This window comes from Antedon bifida, chromosome 5 (assembly GCF_963402885.1).
Source record: "Antedon bifida chromosome 5, ecAntBifi1.1, whole genome shotgun sequence".
Classification (NCBI taxonomy): domain Eukaryota; kingdom Metazoa; phylum Echinodermata; class Crinoidea; order Comatulida; family Antedonidae; genus Antedon; species Antedon bifida.
The window spans coordinates 8,993,920-9,013,354 of record NC_136230.1 but is presented as its reverse complement, the minus strand read 5'-3'; the positions used below and the strand labels follow the sequence as shown (position 1 = coordinate 9,013,354).

Below are 19,435 nucleotides of genomic sequence, written 5' to 3'. Positions count from 1 at the left end.
TTTGTAACATTGTTGAGAAATTGCTTTGATGTATCTAGAATAGTATAATAATATACTAATTACATTTTTTCAGTTTGGAATTAAACAAATGTATAATTATTGAACTTTTACTTTCTAAGGTTTTCATTCATGGGCACAGTTAAAGGCTGTAAAGATTTTTAATTTTTGTTTTCTTGACTTTTCTTCTGCACTGGACGGTGTCTAATAAAAAGAACTTAATAACTCAGTAGCTGTTGGTGAAAACACCAATGGATTACAGATTTTATTTCAAATAAAGCGCAAGTCAAAGTTGGTGATATTGTAAATAATATTTCTTCTTTTTTAATTTGCTGATGATCACACCTTATCACGTCCTATAAAAAAAATGATTGTATAATGCTTCAAATAGATTATATTTAATTGCTAAATGAGCAAATGTCAACAATCTTAAAACCTTAAATCCTGTACAATGTGCCATAATATTCTCTCAAACTATTTACATACACACTGTAACTTAGTGAATATTGTCTGATTCTTGCATTATGCATTATATAAAATATGTCTTGGTCAAGTTGAACAAAGCTCTATTACTCCTAGTGGTTAGATTGTAGTGTGGGCACCATTTGAGAAATATTATGTTTAGAGAATAAAAAGTATACAAAAGAAAACAACAAGGAAAGTGATTTTAGACACACTTGGGACATAGGGCCTACCTTATTTTTATAGTTTGAAAGTGCTAGAAATATTACCTATTGGTTGATTGATCACTTTATTTCAGAATAAAAATTTCATACAACAATTAAAAAAAACCCGAAAATCACACTTTAATAGGATTTTTTCTCTCAAAACCTATTTGAAGACTCTATTGAAGACTTGTTTGAATTACATTTAAACTTTTATTAGGATTTAAGGTGTTGAAGGGTTACTATAGTTTTTTTGGTTTTGTTGGAATTCAAAAGGCAATTCATAATTCTTCCCAGAAAGCAAATTATTATTTACGATACAACTTTCCTACTATTAACTCAGACTTGGAGGCCTAGGATATAGGCCTAGGGCCTAGCCTAGGCTAGGCCTACTAGTTTAGTTAGTACTTGGTTGGCCACTATCTAGCCTATACTAGGGCCAGGCTACTTAATTACTAGTCTACTATGCTATGGAGTTTCCTACACATTACAAAAATCACCTATTATGGACAACATAATGGATGGCGCACTACTCCAATAAAATCCCCTATTGTGGACAAAAAGTCACCTATTTTGGACAGCCAATTATGAAAGTCACCTATTATGGACAAACAACAGCGCCCTCTAGTCCCTATTATGGACAGAAAAGTAACCTATTGTGGACAGATTTCACCAACCCCGCTCCAAAAATGCGAGTTACGTGGTTTTGCCTTGGAACGGCCGCGCCGGTTATGGAACGCCAAAAATCATGAAACGCCAAAAAAGACAAAATATGTATTGTTCATTTCGGCCGCCAGAATCGTCAATATTGTTAATAACGTATGGCACGCCTTAATTGTCAAAAAAGGTGTATACATGTGCCTATCGCCTATAGACGTGTGTGTGTAAATCACACAGCCGATTTATGACTTATGGAGGGATTAGTGTTTAGTAGTTTTAACTAAAGTATTTCTACACGACTTACTTTATTTCACAGTGGTTGTTCGATTTGTCGAGTGGCTTTCCCACTGAGAGGTTGTAGGGCTCAGGAAGAAGCCGGTGAATGATAGTAAAATATTGATAGCGCAACTCCATGCAAATCAAAAAGTATGATCGTTTTTGTTGATTGCTTGCTGTTTGAATACGCACGTCTACTCAGGCGATAGGCACATGTATACACCCTTTTTGACAATTAAGGCGTGCCATACATTAACAATATTGACGATTCTGGCGTATATATACATATTTTGTCCTTCTTGGCGTTTCATGATTTTGGGCGTTCCATAACGGGCGGCCGAAATGACTGGCGGCCGATATGCACTGTGATTATGATGATGATGAATATTAGAATAATAGGATGACCCTACTCATTGACTCTTGATCCTTCTTAAGAAAAAATGTAATGTAATGTACGAAAATAAGGGTGATGGATACCATAATGTTCACACTCAGCATCATCTCTATCATCGTGGAGGTTACAAGTTACTCAATAATCACCACGATTCACCACGATAAGCGCTTAAAGCGCTCATAAGGTTAAAAGTCAAGGTCATTGTAAACAAATTATCAACAAAAAAAAAGTAAATCGAATTTACTGTACATGCGCAGTTTGCTGTGCATGGATCGTGACAACAAATTATACAAAATACTCACAACTTTTTTTTTTTAAATATGCTTCTAAATATATAAAAACAATTGTTGAAGTTAGTTTGAAAATAAAATTCGAAAATATAACCGTTTTTCGAAGCACGCTGTTCGAAACCCGACAGGCACGTTGAATGAATCTAGGCCTAAACATACAACATAAAATCGTCTAAAATCCATCTTTATTTGTAATAATCACTATTTTGAAGCTTGTATACAATAAATGTATAATAAATAAAGATTATGTATCAGTTACAGTGTCTAAATCGTCATATTTCCATGTAAAAATGTGATTTTTCTACCGGAGAAAAGTCCTGACCATGTCCTCACGAGGGCTGCGCCATATTGTTTACCTTTGATTGTAATATGAACCCTGACATGTCAGATGAATTATGGGCATGAAATATTTGTTCAAACTCTGCGCAAAGGTCAGTTTATTGAAGCATAACTTTTGACAAACATTTTGATACCAAACTTGTTTTAATTTCATAAGTTTTCGACGGATTTTCGTCTAATTTTCTGCAAGCTACACATCTAAAATAGCGGACTAAACTCCCGAGGAATTCCAATTCGCTTTCGGGATGTTTTTTTTAACATTCCCGGTGAACAAACAGCGGCGACGACGCTCTCGGGGCGGCTCCCGATAGGCCTAGGCCCCATATGGTCATCGTCGGATGAGTCAGTCTACTAATTTCTTCATAATTTCGAAACCGGTCATTCGTAATGTCAAGTTTGGTCTTATTTTGAAGAGAAGAAATAGGTTCTGATGATGAGATGAGTTTTATTATTAACAATTTATTAATTTTTGTGCATTTGGTAGTCAAAGATAAATTACAAATTTTTAATAATTTTCCTAAAATATTTCTAAAATTTTCATAATCCATATTCCGCCAAAATAAGTTGTAACACTAATTTGATAACATATTTGAAAATAAAATGTCCTTTGCATTATTTTTCTTTTTTAATTTTTTTAATGTCTGTGTTTAGAAAAAAAGTTAGGGTTAATTATGTGACATATGCTTTTTGGGTCCCCGGGGAGCAAAATTAACTTGGGGGTCAATGGGTTAAAACCTTATCCGTGACGCTTAAAAATATCAACCACAACCAATCTAAAAATAGATTAATAACAGGCAGGTACCATGGATTAAAGAACTTTCTTTAGAGCTGAGGCGCGGCATGCATAAAGAGCCTAATGCATACGAGACACGTGACATGACCACAAGCCAAGAAACAAAAGACTGGCGTTATAACAACTGAGACGCGCTTTCACCACCGGCCGCCGTCGAGAGATGTAAACACGTGTTTTGTTACTGCCATGTCTCTCTTTCGATCTCTCTAGTATTGGCTGTTGTCTGAATCGTCTAAAAAATGCGGTAACTTGTATATTGTAAATAAAACAGTGATTGATTGTATTGTTTTTCTTGTAAAAACGTTATGTGTATTACAAAATTAAAAAATAAATATCAATGATATTTTCAATATCACACTGAATCGACTCTCTATGGATCGGTGGGATTTACTCTTTCGTCGGTAACGTTACAGGCCTCGAATTTTACCGCGGCCAGTGCCGTCGGTGCCCTCCCAGTTGGCCTCAATGCCCTCGAAAATGAACAGCACCCACGGCCAGGGTGTGTAGAAAGCGACGACCTCGAATTGGACGACCCCAACGACCCGGGCGACCTCGAATTGGACGACCTAGAATTGGACGACCCATAACACGAAACCGACGACCCCTACAGCCTAGCCTAGGCCTAAGTGTGGTATAACATCCCGAAGCCGAACATAGCCAAAGATCTTTAAACCATACCTTATATAATAATCGCAAGCAAGCAATTGATTGAAAAAATACAGAAATATCGCCATTTGATACTGAATGTGTCGACACGAACAAACGAACAGATATGGAACGCCAACGCCGCCGCTGAAAAAGGGGCCGTTTTGACCTGGTTTGCCATGTTTATGATATTTCGTGTGCTAATCGAGTCGAATGCAGTTTTAATGATGCACTCTTGGCGTTCCATATCTGTTCGTTTGTTCGTATCGACACATTCAGTATCAAATGGCGATATTTCTGTATTTTTTCAATCAATTGTTTGCTTGCGAGTATTATATAAGGTATGGTTTAAAGATCTTTGGCTATGTTCGGCTTCGGGATGTTATACCACACTTGGGCCTAGGCTAGGCTAGGCTATAAGGGTCGTCGGTTTCGTGTTATGGGTCGTCCAATTCTAGGTCGTCCAATTCGAGGTCGCCCGGGTCGTTGGAGTCGTCCAATTCGAGGTCGTCGCTTTCTACACACCCCCCACGGCCACTACTGGCCTGCCCTTTTTTGCGTTGGCCGTGAGTGCCCTTCCCGAGTTTTACCACAATAAAAACCACTGAAGTAGATAGAAAATAATGTCAAGAAGATTTGTTTACACGACTCAGACGAGACGCAAAACTATCGCCTGTCTTCGTTGCAAGGGATTTCCCTAAACGCTACACAGTAGACAAAGCATCGAACATATTTGTGTAAACCAAAACATTATCGTCCCGGCCGCCGTGTGCGTGCTAAATCGTGGTATAGATAGTTACGTACATTAAAATACAGGGGTATACACTTTTAATAATCAAGCTAAAAACGTTCCTCGATCGGAGGTCACTGAAAGTATTAAAGTCGCACCACCCCCGCCTCAATAATCGAGCTAGCCGCCTTCGTTGAAAAAAAATCACACGCACTCCTAGCTTATCCTCCCACCACCGCCGATCCGCTCGAACACACGCAATTCAATACATTGGGAAAACAATTCCATTTGACGCACACGCACCCTCTGATAAGAAATTTCACACGACGTACGTGTGTCGTGTACGACGAAGGAAAAACAATTCCTTTTGACGTACACGCACCCTCTGATAAGAAAATACCATGTGCGTTCCTGCATGGTGTAGTCCATTATACGTGTAAAACTAGGGGTGTCCACTTTTAGTACCAAAGTTAAACCCACACCTCAACCCGACGATCGTTGAAGTATATTATATTTATATTTTATCGCACCCACCTCAATAATCCAGCCGACAGATCATCGAAAAATCTTGTTTAACAACGTCGTTGAACTACAGTTGTCCTACTGATGAGTATATTTTTTTTTCATTGGGGACTTCTCCTTGACGTTCGTAATGAACGCAAAAAATGTTTCTTATCGCGTATGTTTACCGGCGGAAAAAGTAGGCTAGGCTACGATCGTGCTGTTTGCTAGCGCGCTATGAAGTGTCCTTTCCGACCAACTACAGAGTTGTCCTACTGATGAGTAGGCATATTTTTTTTCATTGGGGACTTCCCCCTGACGTTCGTAATGAACGCTAAAAATGTTTCTTATCGCGTATGTTTACCGGCGGAAAAAGTAGGCTATGATCGTTTTGCTGTTTGCTAGCGCGCTATAAGTGTTGTTTCCGGACAAACTAGAGGTGTCACTCAACATGAATGTTACGTGCGAGAGTACCATTTCCGGCCATCTAGGGTGTCAATTACCAAAAATCGCTTCGCCACAGCCCCAACCATGGTGGGGCTGTGACTCACGTACTTAGTGTCGGAATGGTCCCCCTCCCCCCGGGTGGGGGGGGGGGGGGTGGAAGCGTGACGCTTGATGTGAATCCTGGGGAGAACACTGTTGCTTGATGCAGTATCCGCTTTTTTGGAGAGTAAACTAGGCCTATTTTAGGCCTACTTATTAGGCGATCGGACCTCGTTTTGCCTCAATATTTACAGCCGATTTTGTAGAACGTTTTAGGTTTAGATTCTTTAGGAGTTTGGTTGATAGGATGGGTTTGGAATCCACTGAGTTTTGTTATTCATGGGCCAATCGTTTAGTAGTAGGCTAGCTAGGCCCATGATGGCCCCAATGTTTTAACGTAGCCATCGTGGCATGGAATCCCTAGTCAGAAATGGCTCTTACCCATGAATAAAATGATTTAGGCTAGGCCTAGCCTAGTACGTGAAGCCGATATACGATCTGTACTATTCGAGGTATAAAAATAGTATAATTTATGACTCCGTAATCTGTACTAGTAAATTTTGTATTTCATTAAATGTCAAATAAATATATGCTACTACTGTTATTATTACACTTTAGGCCTAGTTTAGAAAATCTACAAAAAATGTATTTCACAATGATCGGGTGGTCGTCGTTTGACAGGGGGAGAGCTAGAGATGCAAGTTGACAAACACAACGTACAAGCTTGACGTCGCGAGTTTGGAATCCACTGATGACGTGATTTTGTGAATATCTCATGAATATCTCATGAATATTAATGAACTTCCCTAAGCTGCTGAAAAACAGACTTTCCATGAATTTACCCTAAAATGTATATGAAATTTAATTTTTTTAATTTCTTCTCGTTATTACTTCTTCATTCTGACATGTCTATATTGTTATAATATTTTTTATTTAATAAATAAACGATATTTAAAAGCAATTTTAAACCCAGAATCCCCCTTTAAACTAAATACATTTAATTAACAATTGTAGGGGTTTACCGTCAAAAAGTGATGGGACCATAATGCACACTAGGCTACATCATCTTAATCATCATAGTTATACAAATTACTCATGATCATTATCCTCATCACCAAATTATTTGGTGATGAGGATTAAGCGTCACGGCCGACCGTAAAGCGTCACGGTATAGAACCCAAGCGTCACGGTACCGTGACGCTTCAAAAAAAAAATCCTGTTGCTGACATATAAGGCCATCAACGGATGTGCTCCAGCCTACATATGTGACATCATTACTCCGTCAACCAACTCTTCGCTTCGTTCATCCTGCAGACTTCTTCTCAAACCTGGACCCCGTTCCAGAACTCGGTTTTACGGTGATCGTGCTTTCGCTGTCGCAGCCCCAAAACTCTGGAACACTCTACCCCTCGAAATACGCTCATCAAAATCTGTAATCACATTTAAAACTAAACTCAAAACTCATCTCTTCAGAGAAGCATAATCACACGCTACTACTTGCACATATCTTGGAAAACACAGCGCTTTGAAACCTTTGTCTCTTGCGCTTTATAAATGTTATTTATTATTATTATTATTATTAAAGGCCTGCAAGTAGACCAGGTAGTAGGAAGGAGACCTAGCCGATCCGGCCGCGTATTTTTTTTTTCCAGGACGAACGTGGGCAATTTACATAAATGGGCGTGGCTTAACCTCCAAAATACTCTCGCGCATGCGCGTATTGTCTAAGAAAAGTTTTACTTTCTACAGAGAGAGTATATGCAGAGAGATGGCGAGTTGTTTAGCTGGGAATGCTTGCCCTGATCTAAAACTCGATACATGTCCTCGATTGCAGGTAAATTTTATCTCATCTTGTTTGAATGATGCATTGTTTTTCATGGAAGCTTATTAAGTTATTTTTTGACCCAAAATGTTCGAATTTCACAAAAAAATGCAGTAGAATTGGTCTCACACAATCGATCGGTAGCCTAGTTCAGGTGGCATATGACCGTTTCGGCCACAGACAGTTTCGGCCACAACAGATTTCTATGGCGCGCCATTCACGCATATATTAGACCGTGCTATTGTTTTTGCTATTAGTTATCGCATCTCATGTATTAATAGTTTGGCTATGAAAAAAGAAATGCTAAGAAAAAAAAAGAAATTTAATTAAAACGTTTTTCCTTCCATTGCTTAGGTGACCTAAGGAACAAAGAGGAATATCAGGAACTCACACATCAATACAAGCAGAATCAAGAAGAAAATTAGTGATAAAAAAAATAAATTTAATAAAACTTTGTCGTCTTCATTAATTTGATTGGTTTTTAATACAAACAGGAGTAATTCAATGTTTTTACCTTACCTCATGACGCACACAGGCAGAAATTCATTCTGAGCCTGTTCAGAAACATATCTAAAAAAAAATTCTTCAATGCCTTCGCATAATTCCTCTTGGGTAGTGGTGTTTTACTAATATTTCAAGTTCATTTTATTAGGTAAAATTTTACACGCAAAAACAAACGCACGCATTTCTATTAACATTTATTTACCAGTGTTTCATTTACATCTTACAACATTAATTCTTAATAATTATATACTCTTTAATTGTTTCTTCCGATTCTTATTCCTTCAAAGTTATATTTATTGTACCTCGACACAATAAAATTAGTATATATCCCTACGTACTTCAATTCGTTTTATATTTATAGAAAAATGTACATACAATTAGTATCACTTAGGCCTCATTCAATTCATTTCTTTTATTTGTAAAAACTATACATTTTAATTTCAACCGTATTGTATTTTTTGTACTCTGAAATATCGGTATCTACGTAATTCTTTGTTTCTTCTCTCATCATGCCACCTAGCTACAAAATACGTGTTCGTATTTTATTTTCATTAATTAATTAATTGCCAAGTTTGTCTGTGTCCGTGTTTTCCTGTGTAAAAACAAAAAACAAAAGTAAAACACAATGAAATCGATAATCCTGTATTACATTGTCGTGTCTCATTGTTCCTCTATCAATGGCACTATGGGCGTTCCATAGATATGGTAGTATTATTGTCTGTGGCCGAAATTGTCTGTGGCCGAAGTTGGCCTAATCCACACGTACCACCTCGACTCTCTCCCCTCTCGGCGCGGCCCTCCCCACCGCAACCGCAACGCAAACCACTCTAATAAAGCCTCCTAAAGACTAAGAGGGCTAGGCCCTAGGGCCTGTTTATATTTTTTTTTACAGGATTTTTCCTGGTAATTAGTAATATTGTTGTACGTCCAGGCCTAGCCTAGAGTAGTAGCAAGTCGCTGCGAACCAATCTCTAGCCTAGATAGGCCTAGACCTAGCCTAGGCCTAGGCCTCTAGACGAGCCTAGCCTACTATTTTACTAGGCCTAGCTTAGACTATGCCTGCTACCAAGTAGGGCCCAGTGAACGGCTGGTGTTTTTACGGAGTCGTTTTGTACGAAACCCCGTGTGGCCGTTTAGTTTATCATTCAATCGCTCACTTTGGTTATTATTCAATCACCTCAAGACATAATTATGTCTACTACTACAAAACTACAAACAATTTGACAGATTAAGTTTATTTTGAAAATGTGTATTGGTCAATTTCATGTACAGTATACCAACAAAGCCAAAAAGTAACTTAAAATGTTGTTTACTTTGAACAGATTGCAAGGATGAATTTACTCTGTAAACGATTCCCTCCAATATACAAGAGTTCTCAAGATGTCCTGCACATTGCCATCAACGATGTCATTTCGAGGACAAGGAGTACTACTGCACATGTCATCACCACTAGGAAGAAGCAACATTGCTCTGCTGCTGTATGGAAAAATTGTGACATTCCAACAAAATGTTTAAATTACTCGCACACAATGAAACAAAACTGTCATACTTTTTCACAAAGAAGCAGTTCCAATTGTTACAAATTTTCCACTCAATTTAACAGAACTTTAATATTTAGGAACCAATTTGAGAGGCTTAGTTATGGAGTTCACAGTTGTCAACAAGAGAGGAATATTAGTTTTAAAACAAGTGCAATTGTGGATGCGATGCCTAGTAAAACACAGCCTTACCTACAGCTTATTCGCTTTGATAAACCAATTGGTAAGTTTTTGTTGTGGGATATATTTTAAAATAAGAGAAAGGTACGTGACTGGACCTTGAACGTCACAAAAAAGAGTGCAACATTTCTTATACAATGAAAAGTAAAATAAATTGCAAGTAGAAGATGTCAACCGGGTTCTGATTGGTTGGTTTAAAAATTCTTTTGCATGCACAGTTTTAATCATTGTACAAAGATTCACACATTGCTTTTTTTGTGGTCAGTTAGGCCTAGTGCACAATGCATTGTCCTCTTCTTTTTAATTTTATTGTTAATGCTAAGAAAATAAGAGGGTTTGAAGTCTGGACACATAAATTCTGATGTCAACTATGAATTCTTACAATGAGTACCAATCACAATGATGCTGATGCATGTTTCCTAATCAAAAACGCTTGTTCCATACTGCAGCTTGTGCCAATCTCCTCTCCCAATAACTCATTCACAAGTAAGGTAGTTTTAGTATCATCGGTCTGTCTGTCAGACTGATTTTACTGCTAATTGTAATTGTTCTGGTTTAAGGTACTTGGTTGTTATATTTGCCTTGTGCATGGAGTATCGCCATGGCGGCCAATCCTGGTTCCTTCCCCAGTTTCTATTACCTTGGTGTGTGTGGGCTTGGTGCATTATTGATGAGAGGAGCTGGATGTACTATTAACGACATGTGGGACAAAGATTTTGACAAATCTGTAAGTTGGATTTAATAAACATTCTTCCTGCCATTTCTGTTTTCTCTATGTGGCATTATTTTAATTTTTTAACACAGCATGCAAAACTTTTACACTGACAATATTTAGAAAAACATCTAACACTGTTTTCTATCTTTTCTTAAGGTGCTTTCTTAATACACCTACCATACAATTTACAAAGATGTGACTATAGTATAAAAATTGTAAAAAATGTTATACATATATCTTCCACATGTATCTGCCTCTTAGATTTAATAACTGTATTTGTTTTGTTTTTATATATTTAGCCAAATTGCAATAGATAATAAGCGAATCCATTCACTATCCTTCTTAAATGTGGCAATCCAGTTCACAATACAAACATATACACAAGTCTTATTTAAAAGTCTTTGGGAGTAGATCATTAGAAAAAATACTGACATATGACAGGACTAGGATTGGTAGCAAAGCATCTTAATAACCACCAAACTTCATGTGTGTATGTACTGAGTTACTATTAAACAAGATATCAAATCAAATTTTTTTATGTGCATATTTATTTTTAAAGTGGTTGTATATGTTTTAGGTTGCTAGGACAAGAACAAGACCAATTGCATCAGGGGAGATATCCAGATTTCAAGCACTTGTGTTTCTTGGGGCCCAGCTGTCTGCTGCCCTCGCTATACTATCAACTTTCAACACATACAGGTACAGTAATATTGAAAGTTGAAATTATATTTTTGGTTACTACAATATAAGGAAATTCATAATATAAGATGACCTTTAACCTTAGATGTGTGATCGATAAAAAAACCATATTTTCATCCTAGTATTATTATAGGTGCATCTTCTATGGCTCTTGTTGTCACATACCCACTCATGAAAAGAATTACATTTTGGCCTCAAGCATTTCTTGGTGAGTTTTGATTTTATATGATTGGGAATTAACCCACAATATTTATTTACTAAAAAGTAGAACTTTGCACAGTTACTGTATAGTATTCATTTGTTTATGTTTGTAGGGCTTGCCATGAATTGGGGAATTTTGGTTGGTTGGTCTGCTATCCAAGGAAGCTGTGATTGGTCAGTTGTATTACCTCTGTTTGCTAGTGGTATATGCTGGACCATTGTGTATGATACCATATATGGACATCAGGTATGTTTTTATCCTGTTGAATTCTACCAGTCATTGATTGTGATTGGTTGACTTTGTTAACTTTTTTTTTCTGTTTAGAACCAGATATTTAAATTACTGTATGTATAAATATATCTATTTTTTTTCAGGACAAATCTGATGATTTAACTCTTGGTTTAAAATCAACATCAATTCTAATGGGTGACAAGACTAAGTACTGGTTGAGTGGTTTTGGAACAACAATGATTGGAAACCTTTTGTTAGCTGGCTATATGTGTGACCAAACGTTACCTTATTACTTAGCTGTGGGACTAGTTGCAGGGCATTTATCTAGCCAGGTTGGTCTTCCTTAGCCTGATAGGGACTTTACGTATCATAGTGGGAAAAGCGGATGAACAGAGCTTCTATATCCATCAGAGTGTATTTGCAACAATATTTATAGAACAAAATAATAATAATTTGAATACAATATGTGATATACATTTGAAGATGGTATATATAAAGGAAATATAAAAGTATTTGATAATAATAATAATGCATGAGGATGAGATTGATCATATATTCTATCAGTTTGGATCATGATTCAAAGACCTTGTCGCAAAATGACATTTTATTCCTTGTGCCAGCAAATCACAGTTTGTGGTAGAGAAATGTTGATAATTGTAACCACAATATTAAGTATTGTATATTAAAGCAATTAAATTCACATTGTATTGTGGTATTTAAGATTAGTACAAATTATTTGGGATTAATCCCGACTATTTGAATGGCTAATGTAACTATTCTAGAACATTGTGGACAGGGGCATGCCCTGTGTGAAAGTTGCTGCAATTTAGTATGAATTTCGATCAAGCAATTCCCGTCCTAATTTTCAAAGTCCCTATAACATTAGAATGTGTTAATAATTATTAAATTATCTACTGCAATAAAACTGATTTCTTAATTAAAATTTGTTTTATTTAGATATGGACCCTGGATATTAACGACCCAGATGATTGCTGGAAGAAGTTTAGTTCCAATAAACGACTTGGTTTGATATTGCTAGCTGGAATAATAGCAGGAACATTAGGACAAGTGGACAAAGAAGAAGCTAAAAAAGAAAACGCAATGAAGCTATAATAATAGGGGGAAATGGTAAACCATGATAAAATTGCCATGTTGGGTATATATTGTAAAGAAAAGCAGACATTTCTATGTTTTTTTATGAGGTAGAGTTAAAGTACATATAAAAAAAAGACACTATAAAATCATATACAAAATAGCAGAAAATGTACAATCCTATTTTAGTATAGGTGAATCTGAACACATTTTATAAAAATATCTGAAAACTTAAGAGCATTATTTTATCTACCACTAAGGAGTTAATCCTAGCCTAGCTAGTATGCTGTAAGTAATGGGAACAACCAAAATCTAATATCTTGTACACATTGGGCCTAGGCTACCGAATTTCTATTTAAAAAATATTATTTCATACGCATCCAACAGCGACTAACTCGCCAATTACAGGATGGATAAACTATTTTATAATTTATCATGCTTATAAACTAAGTCTCATTTGAGGCATAGGGAGTGGAGTTGAAAGAGTTGTGAGTTACAAACCTGGCACTAGGTCAGGATTGAACAGTGGACCTTGGGATTGGAAGGCAAGCATGTTAACCACCAAGCTACAGCTCCACTACTGCTCTTTATTCCTTTCAAAATCTAATCTATGTTTAAAATGATACCTATGCCAGCAGAAATTATTAGCTTTACAACAAATACAATCTATTCCCCCTGTGTAAAAACATAGAGGAATTAGTGCAACTAGTTTATTATGATTATATTCCCAATACATATTTTGTTGGCTAGTGGAAAATACTTCCTTTAAAACCCCTATAAAGATGTTAAAACAGTACGATGCAGTTTAGTTAAAATAAGTTACCTACCTTTATTCCATAGATCTTCATTATAACTCCAGTAAGTAAAATAAATCCAAGTTAAATAAAGAAACACAAGGTGGTAGTAGAAAATGGCTGGAAGATCTCCTAAACATACAACAATAAGATGTGTGCTGTACACTAGCACACTGCAACTGAGTTAAAACAATAGCAAACACAAAAGAAATGGAACAATAGGGAGGAATCCACATGTACAAAATAGTATGCAAATTAGTATGCTGTAATGCTGTATAAATGAATATTAATTGGACTAGGAAACTATTAGTAAAATGTTGGAGATATATGATCAATGGAATTGAGATTATGTTGCTAATTGTACACTATTACCTTTATGACAATTTTATGTTAGTAATACAGCATTTATAGGAATGTTTTTTTTATTAAAGCAATCTTCACTATTTTCCAGATCATGTAAGATCATGTAAACAAAGAATAACAAATAAACCAAAAATATATATTTTGTTGTAATATTTATTTTAGTTCAACATAAATCCAGTACCTCATACTGGTTTGGTATTTTTCATAATTTATAAAAGAATAATCGACAGAATTTTAATTCTTCTGTGCTTATTGGCGTTTTAACCGTATCCTCATGAATTTATAAAGTATTGATGGATATGCAACTTATATACGTTTTAAAATTTAAAGAAATATAGAAAAGTACAATTCTGAGATGCTTTGGAGAAACTATTATAGTAGAACCTCTATTCAGGGGGAACCCCTATTTTGAGAGCACTCCAATTAAGAGGCAACCCTTCTTAGAGAACACCCCAATTAAAGGACACCTCTATTTAAAGAAAATTCCAATTAATAGGCACCCCCATTCAGAGAACACCCCAATTAATGGACACCCTTGTATTTAAGGGCCACTTCTATGAGGGGCAATATACGTTTTAACACCATGACCAACCCATATTCACCCCAGTTATTAAGATAGTACATTGTTTGGTCCTGAAGGTGTTCCCCTAATAGAGGTTCTACTGTTATCTTGAAGAATATTTTAACATGAAAGCAATTAAATTTCTTAATTACTAATTTATACAATCACAAACATACACATATTTGACAATCTTGACATTTTTACATTTACTATTTAATTTAATTGTTGTCTTGGCACTACTGTGTATTACGTATCTTAATTATTCTTTATTAAATATATTCATAGCATGAGATGATTTTTTTTTTATCATATCATTATTATAGTATCAAAAGTAATTGTTATTAATAACTTACTGATATCAAAATTAGTTGGCAAAACGCATTGCAGTACATATAAGGTGATTTAAAAAAATTAATACTACAGTAACAAAAAAAAAACAACAAAAAACAGTAAAGAAAGAAAATGATGTACCATGTACATTTCTAATTTCATTTACTACTGCCTATGTTGCTAATTTTAATACGAAGATTTTGAGCAATAGTATAAATAATAGCATGTTAGGACAAGAATTGTATCCCTGTGTTAATAAGTTTATGGCATTGTGTGTTTGTATGTATTCATAAATGTCCACAATTATAAAGAACATTTAATATGTATTAACAAATATCACCTGAATAATAATGGTTAATTTGATGGAAATTCATGATTTTGCTATGCAATACATATAACTACTGTTAATTCAATGTTGACTTTTAGCATCTGGATAGAACCAGTCTAAACTACACTGTCCACCTGGACAAAACCAGATAAAACCAGTTTTAACTAGACAATCCTGGATCTAACCAGAACTGGGTCTAAACAGGCTATACTGGATGTTACCAGGAATAACTAGATATACGATGGGGATATTCGGTGTACAACACAGAACAGAATCATATCTTGAATTTTGCATATTAAAATCTTTGGCAAGTACAAAGTATAGATGATAACAAAAACGAAGATAAAAAAAGCTTCCAAGCATCATATCCAATTGAAAATATTAATAAACACTTGAAAATTCAGATGTACTAGCACACAATTTCTTTTCCATTAACAATAAAAAAAAGAGTGAATTCTCTAAACTTAACTATAATTTCTTTATTTCTGGAATGAATACCATTACTTATTAATTATATTTATAACCCACTGACTAATAAAACTAAATATAATCTACAGGTTCATAAAAAATGAAAAGATACACTATTGTTTTATGCTGCCCTCTGTTGAGAGTTTACCTCAAGCATCTCAAATACTCACTTAAATTAAATTACTGCCTTATCCACTTATTAAACTTAATTTTTTGTAACATGTGTACAATATCTTGGTATTTATAAGTCTATGTATTTATGTCTTTCATAATGATGGTAATCCTTACACCATAATACAAGTGTTAGAATCAACGCAATGAAAATATAAATCATGAAATGTAATATCACTTAAGCACCTAACTGTCAATATCAACGTTTTAACGTAATAATCGGTGGAAATAAAATGCATTAAAAATAACTCTTGTAACGAATTATGCACTTTCTCAAATAAAATCTACAGTAAACTGTCGCGTGGGTAAAAAAAACATACACTCGACATAATGTAGTAAAAACCAACTCTGCACAACCTACACAGGTCAACTTTGTCCTGACAGCAGTTTGAACTTGAATCCCTTTCTTTCCCCTATGGCTTGAGATTATCTTTATCAACTGATTTTGATACCTTAGTATAAATATATAAAAATAGGTAGCAGCATATGCTAGAAATAAGCGACGAACCAAGTCTGTATTTTTGAAGGTGGATTAACCTTGGTCCTAAACTAAGCTAGTATTCCTCCTTCAAGAATACATGCCCTAAAGTTCTATCAAAGGATTTTTTAAACTGGAAAACAATATGATCCAGTCCTAAGGTAGATTAGATGAGCAAATTAACTATAGATACTTTTTATCATAATTACCATCTATATTTCACCATTAATATATAATTACTATTTTTCTTATTGCGCATGTATCCCTACATACAATACATTGATTGTCATTTTTTTTAAACGCAGCATAAAACTTTGCCAAGTGAAAAATAGGTTTTGTCTAAAAAAAATAGAAAAAAAATATACAGATCAGAAAAACAATTTTTAAGAGAATACTAAAAATCATAGTTTAATTAAGTGGAAACCTCCATATTAATGGGTTGGAGACACTAGCTTTAGACTCAAAGAATGATGCTTTATGATCTATTTTCAGCATTTTTGTTGGGCAGTTAAAAAGTTTTCTCTTTGCCTTTAACTAATATTAGAAGGATATTTCATCGATATCACAGCAAAGCAACTTTCATTACTCCTTGGGATCAATAAAGTTCATTGCTTTTAGATTTGAAGATTACTGACGGACAGGGTCGTAAATTTTGCAATGTAATGTTGCTGAAGAAGGAAACATTTCAGCAGCTGTTGTCGCTCCCAAAGTGATCATATTATATTAATACAAGTTAAACATTACAGTATAAAGAGCAATTTCACCATAGCAACATAGGTGCAATGATACAGCACAAACAGATGGGTTACTGAATATGAACACTAAAAATGATATTGAGAAACAATAAAAAAAAAAACCTAGTTGAAAAAGTCACAATGGTATAATTATAAGGATTGATGGATAAGCAAAAGGAGACACTGATAGATAGATGATCTACATGAATGTAAATGAAAATTCAAAAGATGAATTGAAAATAAAGATAGAAAGAAATAACAATTTTACTACTACATATTCAGGTTCCAACAAAGTTCCATTTAATAGGGGTGTCCCTTGAATAGGGGTTGGCAGTAGTGTTAAAACATATATTGCTCATCTTCTGTTTTTTTTCACAGTAGTGTCCCCTGAATACGGTGTCCCAAAGGTGGGGTTCTGCTGAGTACTTAATTTTCCCAAAACAAGGGATACCAAAGGAAATATTGTAGAAAAGTACTTTCTTGCTTGGAAAATAATTTCTTGTAAAATAAATGCATTTTGTACATACAAAATATACAAAAAAAATTATTACATACTATAGAAATAAAAGAAAATTGTTTTCAATTTTTGTCTTAATAAAACATTATTAGCATTTTTTATTCGTTATTCTCAGTTGTACCTTTCAACTTCGTCACCTTAATGAAAATAAAATTGTAATTCTTTCCGAATTTTTATGTTATAGTTATACAGTACATTAATTTGGTAGGATTCAGTGTAATTTACAAGGTTATATATTAATGTTCTTCAACCCACAGATTTAAAGATGTATTGTCCCTTGAAACACAAAAAAATGAAGGTCAAAATATTCTAAATTTAAATTGGCCATATCAAAGTAATATTAAAGTTATTCACTTTAAGTCGAAAATTCGAGTCAAAAACAACAATTTTACGTAATTAAAAGCTAAATTAATTTGATTACATTTCGTCTGGAAAATCGTCGCGAGCGAAAGTAAACAAAGATTTCAAACCACGAGTATACATTATGCATGATGCTAATTAGGATTGTTTACAACTCTAACGGTTGAGAAGGTGTTTTCACACAGATCGCGAGGAAGTTTTATGAGTATGCATACAGAGTAGCCAAATAAGCGCGTTGCATTATGAGGTATGTTTTGATTGAAAACTTTGACTGGAAGTCAAAGTTATTTTTTTAACAAAAAAACGTCTGTATTTCAGTTAAATGATTTTTTTTTCGACTAATTTTTGGTGAAAGTTAATAACTATTATGATACTTCAAAATGACCCACTTTTTTTCGAAATCTTTTATTTTTTATTTTTTTTGGAATTTGACAAAGGGACAATACATCTTTAACACCTGAAAACTATATTGACATCAAATACACAGTTTTCCTTTTAGTCTAAGATCATGTTCACACTATAGATTGAAGGTTCTTTCACATGCCAACTAGCGTTTGTTCAGACATGGCAGCAGCCAATATCTATATGTTTATTGTTACAAATGGAATTTGCATTATCTGTTAGGTTAACTACCATCAATAATGACTGATGTGTCGATTGTTTTAGCTCCGACTCCTTCCACTCTGGACCATTTGATTGGTTGGTGATTTCACAAGCTTGAAATTGTTTATGCATGATTTGAATATCGTTGGTGTTGTTCACTAATCTGGTATTTTGGGAACAGAATCACAGTCAGTATTTCCACTAATATTTGGGTATGATATGAAATCATGACATGTGTGAACAGGTCTTTAGCTTTTACTACTGCAGTATAAAACATAGATACTGGAATTCAAGGTTTTAATATCGTCTAATCCGTCACTGCTCTGGAATTATAAATACGCCCTTAATTACGATGTACACAGTTCTACAAAAGATCCCGGAAACAAGCCAGATCGACCTGAACTCTTTAAAGTTCCTTTGAACCAACCGTCGTCACGCTTCTTATGTACGTATACAACATCTCCAATTTTCAGGCTTAATTCGGCATCGCTGTTGGCTGGATATGGTACCACTGCTTTATATCTGAAAAAAAGTCCAATTACTTGTAATCAAAATTCTATATAATTTCAAATTTACAGAAGCACATATGTATCATAATAGTGGTAAAATTGCAATAACTCCATATTTAGCTTACTAAAAATAAACAAACATAAAAAAATATCATCATCTTGATTTGTATGTTTAAAGCTGTCGACAGCATGAGTGTCTTTGAATAACATATTGTCACATATTTGATTTATTACTTCAATAATATATATAGTGACTTTTTTCTGCAGATTTTTTTCAAAGAGATTAAATTGTGTGCATAAATGATTTATTAGGACATTTTTATACCTATCACCAACAGCTTAATGTGTAGACAATTCAATTTTAACAATTTCAAACTTTGGATACAGAGTAGCTAAAAATGGAACAAAACAATTTGCAAGTTGGGTGATGTGGAAATAATTAACTGTTAAATTCAAACA

The 19,435-nt window shown here is 34.7% G+C and overlaps 3 protein-coding genes across 5 annotated transcripts in view; 1 reads left to right on the top strand and 2 right to left on the bottom strand.

Annotated features, from left to right (window-relative positions):
* Positions 1–13,741, bottom strand: part of LOC144842708 (uncharacterized) — a 49,142-nt gene extending 35,401 nt beyond the window's left edge. Inside the window, exon 1 of the mRNA XM_078699244.1 lies at positions 13,587–13,741. The gene's annotated coding sequence lies outside the window, so the exon portion shown is untranslated. The remainder of the gene's footprint in view (positions 1–13,586) is intronic.
* Positions 7,511–14,055, top strand: LOC144842668 (4-hydroxybenzoate polyprenyltransferase, mitochondrial-like). Of its 2 annotated transcripts, none has more exons than XM_078699183.1 (8): positions 7,511–7,610; positions 9,425–9,863; positions 10,381–10,547; positions 11,113–11,234; positions 11,357–11,442; positions 11,549–11,682; positions 11,811–11,999; positions 12,625–14,055. In XM_078699183.1, the coding sequence occupies exons 1-8, from the start codon at positions 7,545–7,547 to the stop codon at positions 12,778–12,780; spliced, it is 1,359 nt and encodes a 452-aa protein (XP_078555309.1). In that variant the 5' UTR covers positions 7,511–7,544; the 3' UTR covers positions 12,781–14,055. The 2 variants fall into 2 exon arrangements, with proteins under 2 accessions (XP_078555309.1, XP_078555310.1); XM_078699184.1 differs by lacking the exon at positions 7,511–7,610 and adding an exon at positions 8,543–9,005.
* LOC144842628 (uncharacterized) overlaps positions 14,052–19,435 on the bottom strand; it is a 76,749-nt gene continuing 71,365 nt past the window's right edge. For both annotated transcript variants that reach the window (XM_078699103.1, XM_078699104.1), the window contains exon 11: positions 14,052–18,989. In XM_078699103.1, the coding sequence (XP_078555229.1) occupies positions 18,815–18,989 (175 nt within the window). In that variant the 3' untranslated portion in view covers positions 14,052–18,814. The remainder of the gene's footprint in view (positions 18,990–19,435) is intronic.

What these genes read in the sequence shown, in the direction of transcription:
- LOC144842668 (XM_078699183.1), top strand. Translation starts at nt 7,545, where the DNA reads ATGGCGAGTTGTTTAGCTGGGAATGCTTGCCCTGATCTAAAACTCGAT. An exon ending in ATACATGTCCTCGATTGCAG is followed by an intron (nt 7,611 to 9,424) that starts GTAAATTTTATC and finishes TACTTTGAACAG; the next exon opens with ATTGCAAGGATGAATTTACT. An exon ending in ATACCATATATGGACATCAG is followed by an intron (nt 11,683 to 11,810) that starts GTATGTTTTTAT and finishes ATTTTTTTTCAG; the next exon opens with GACAAATCTGATGATTTAAC.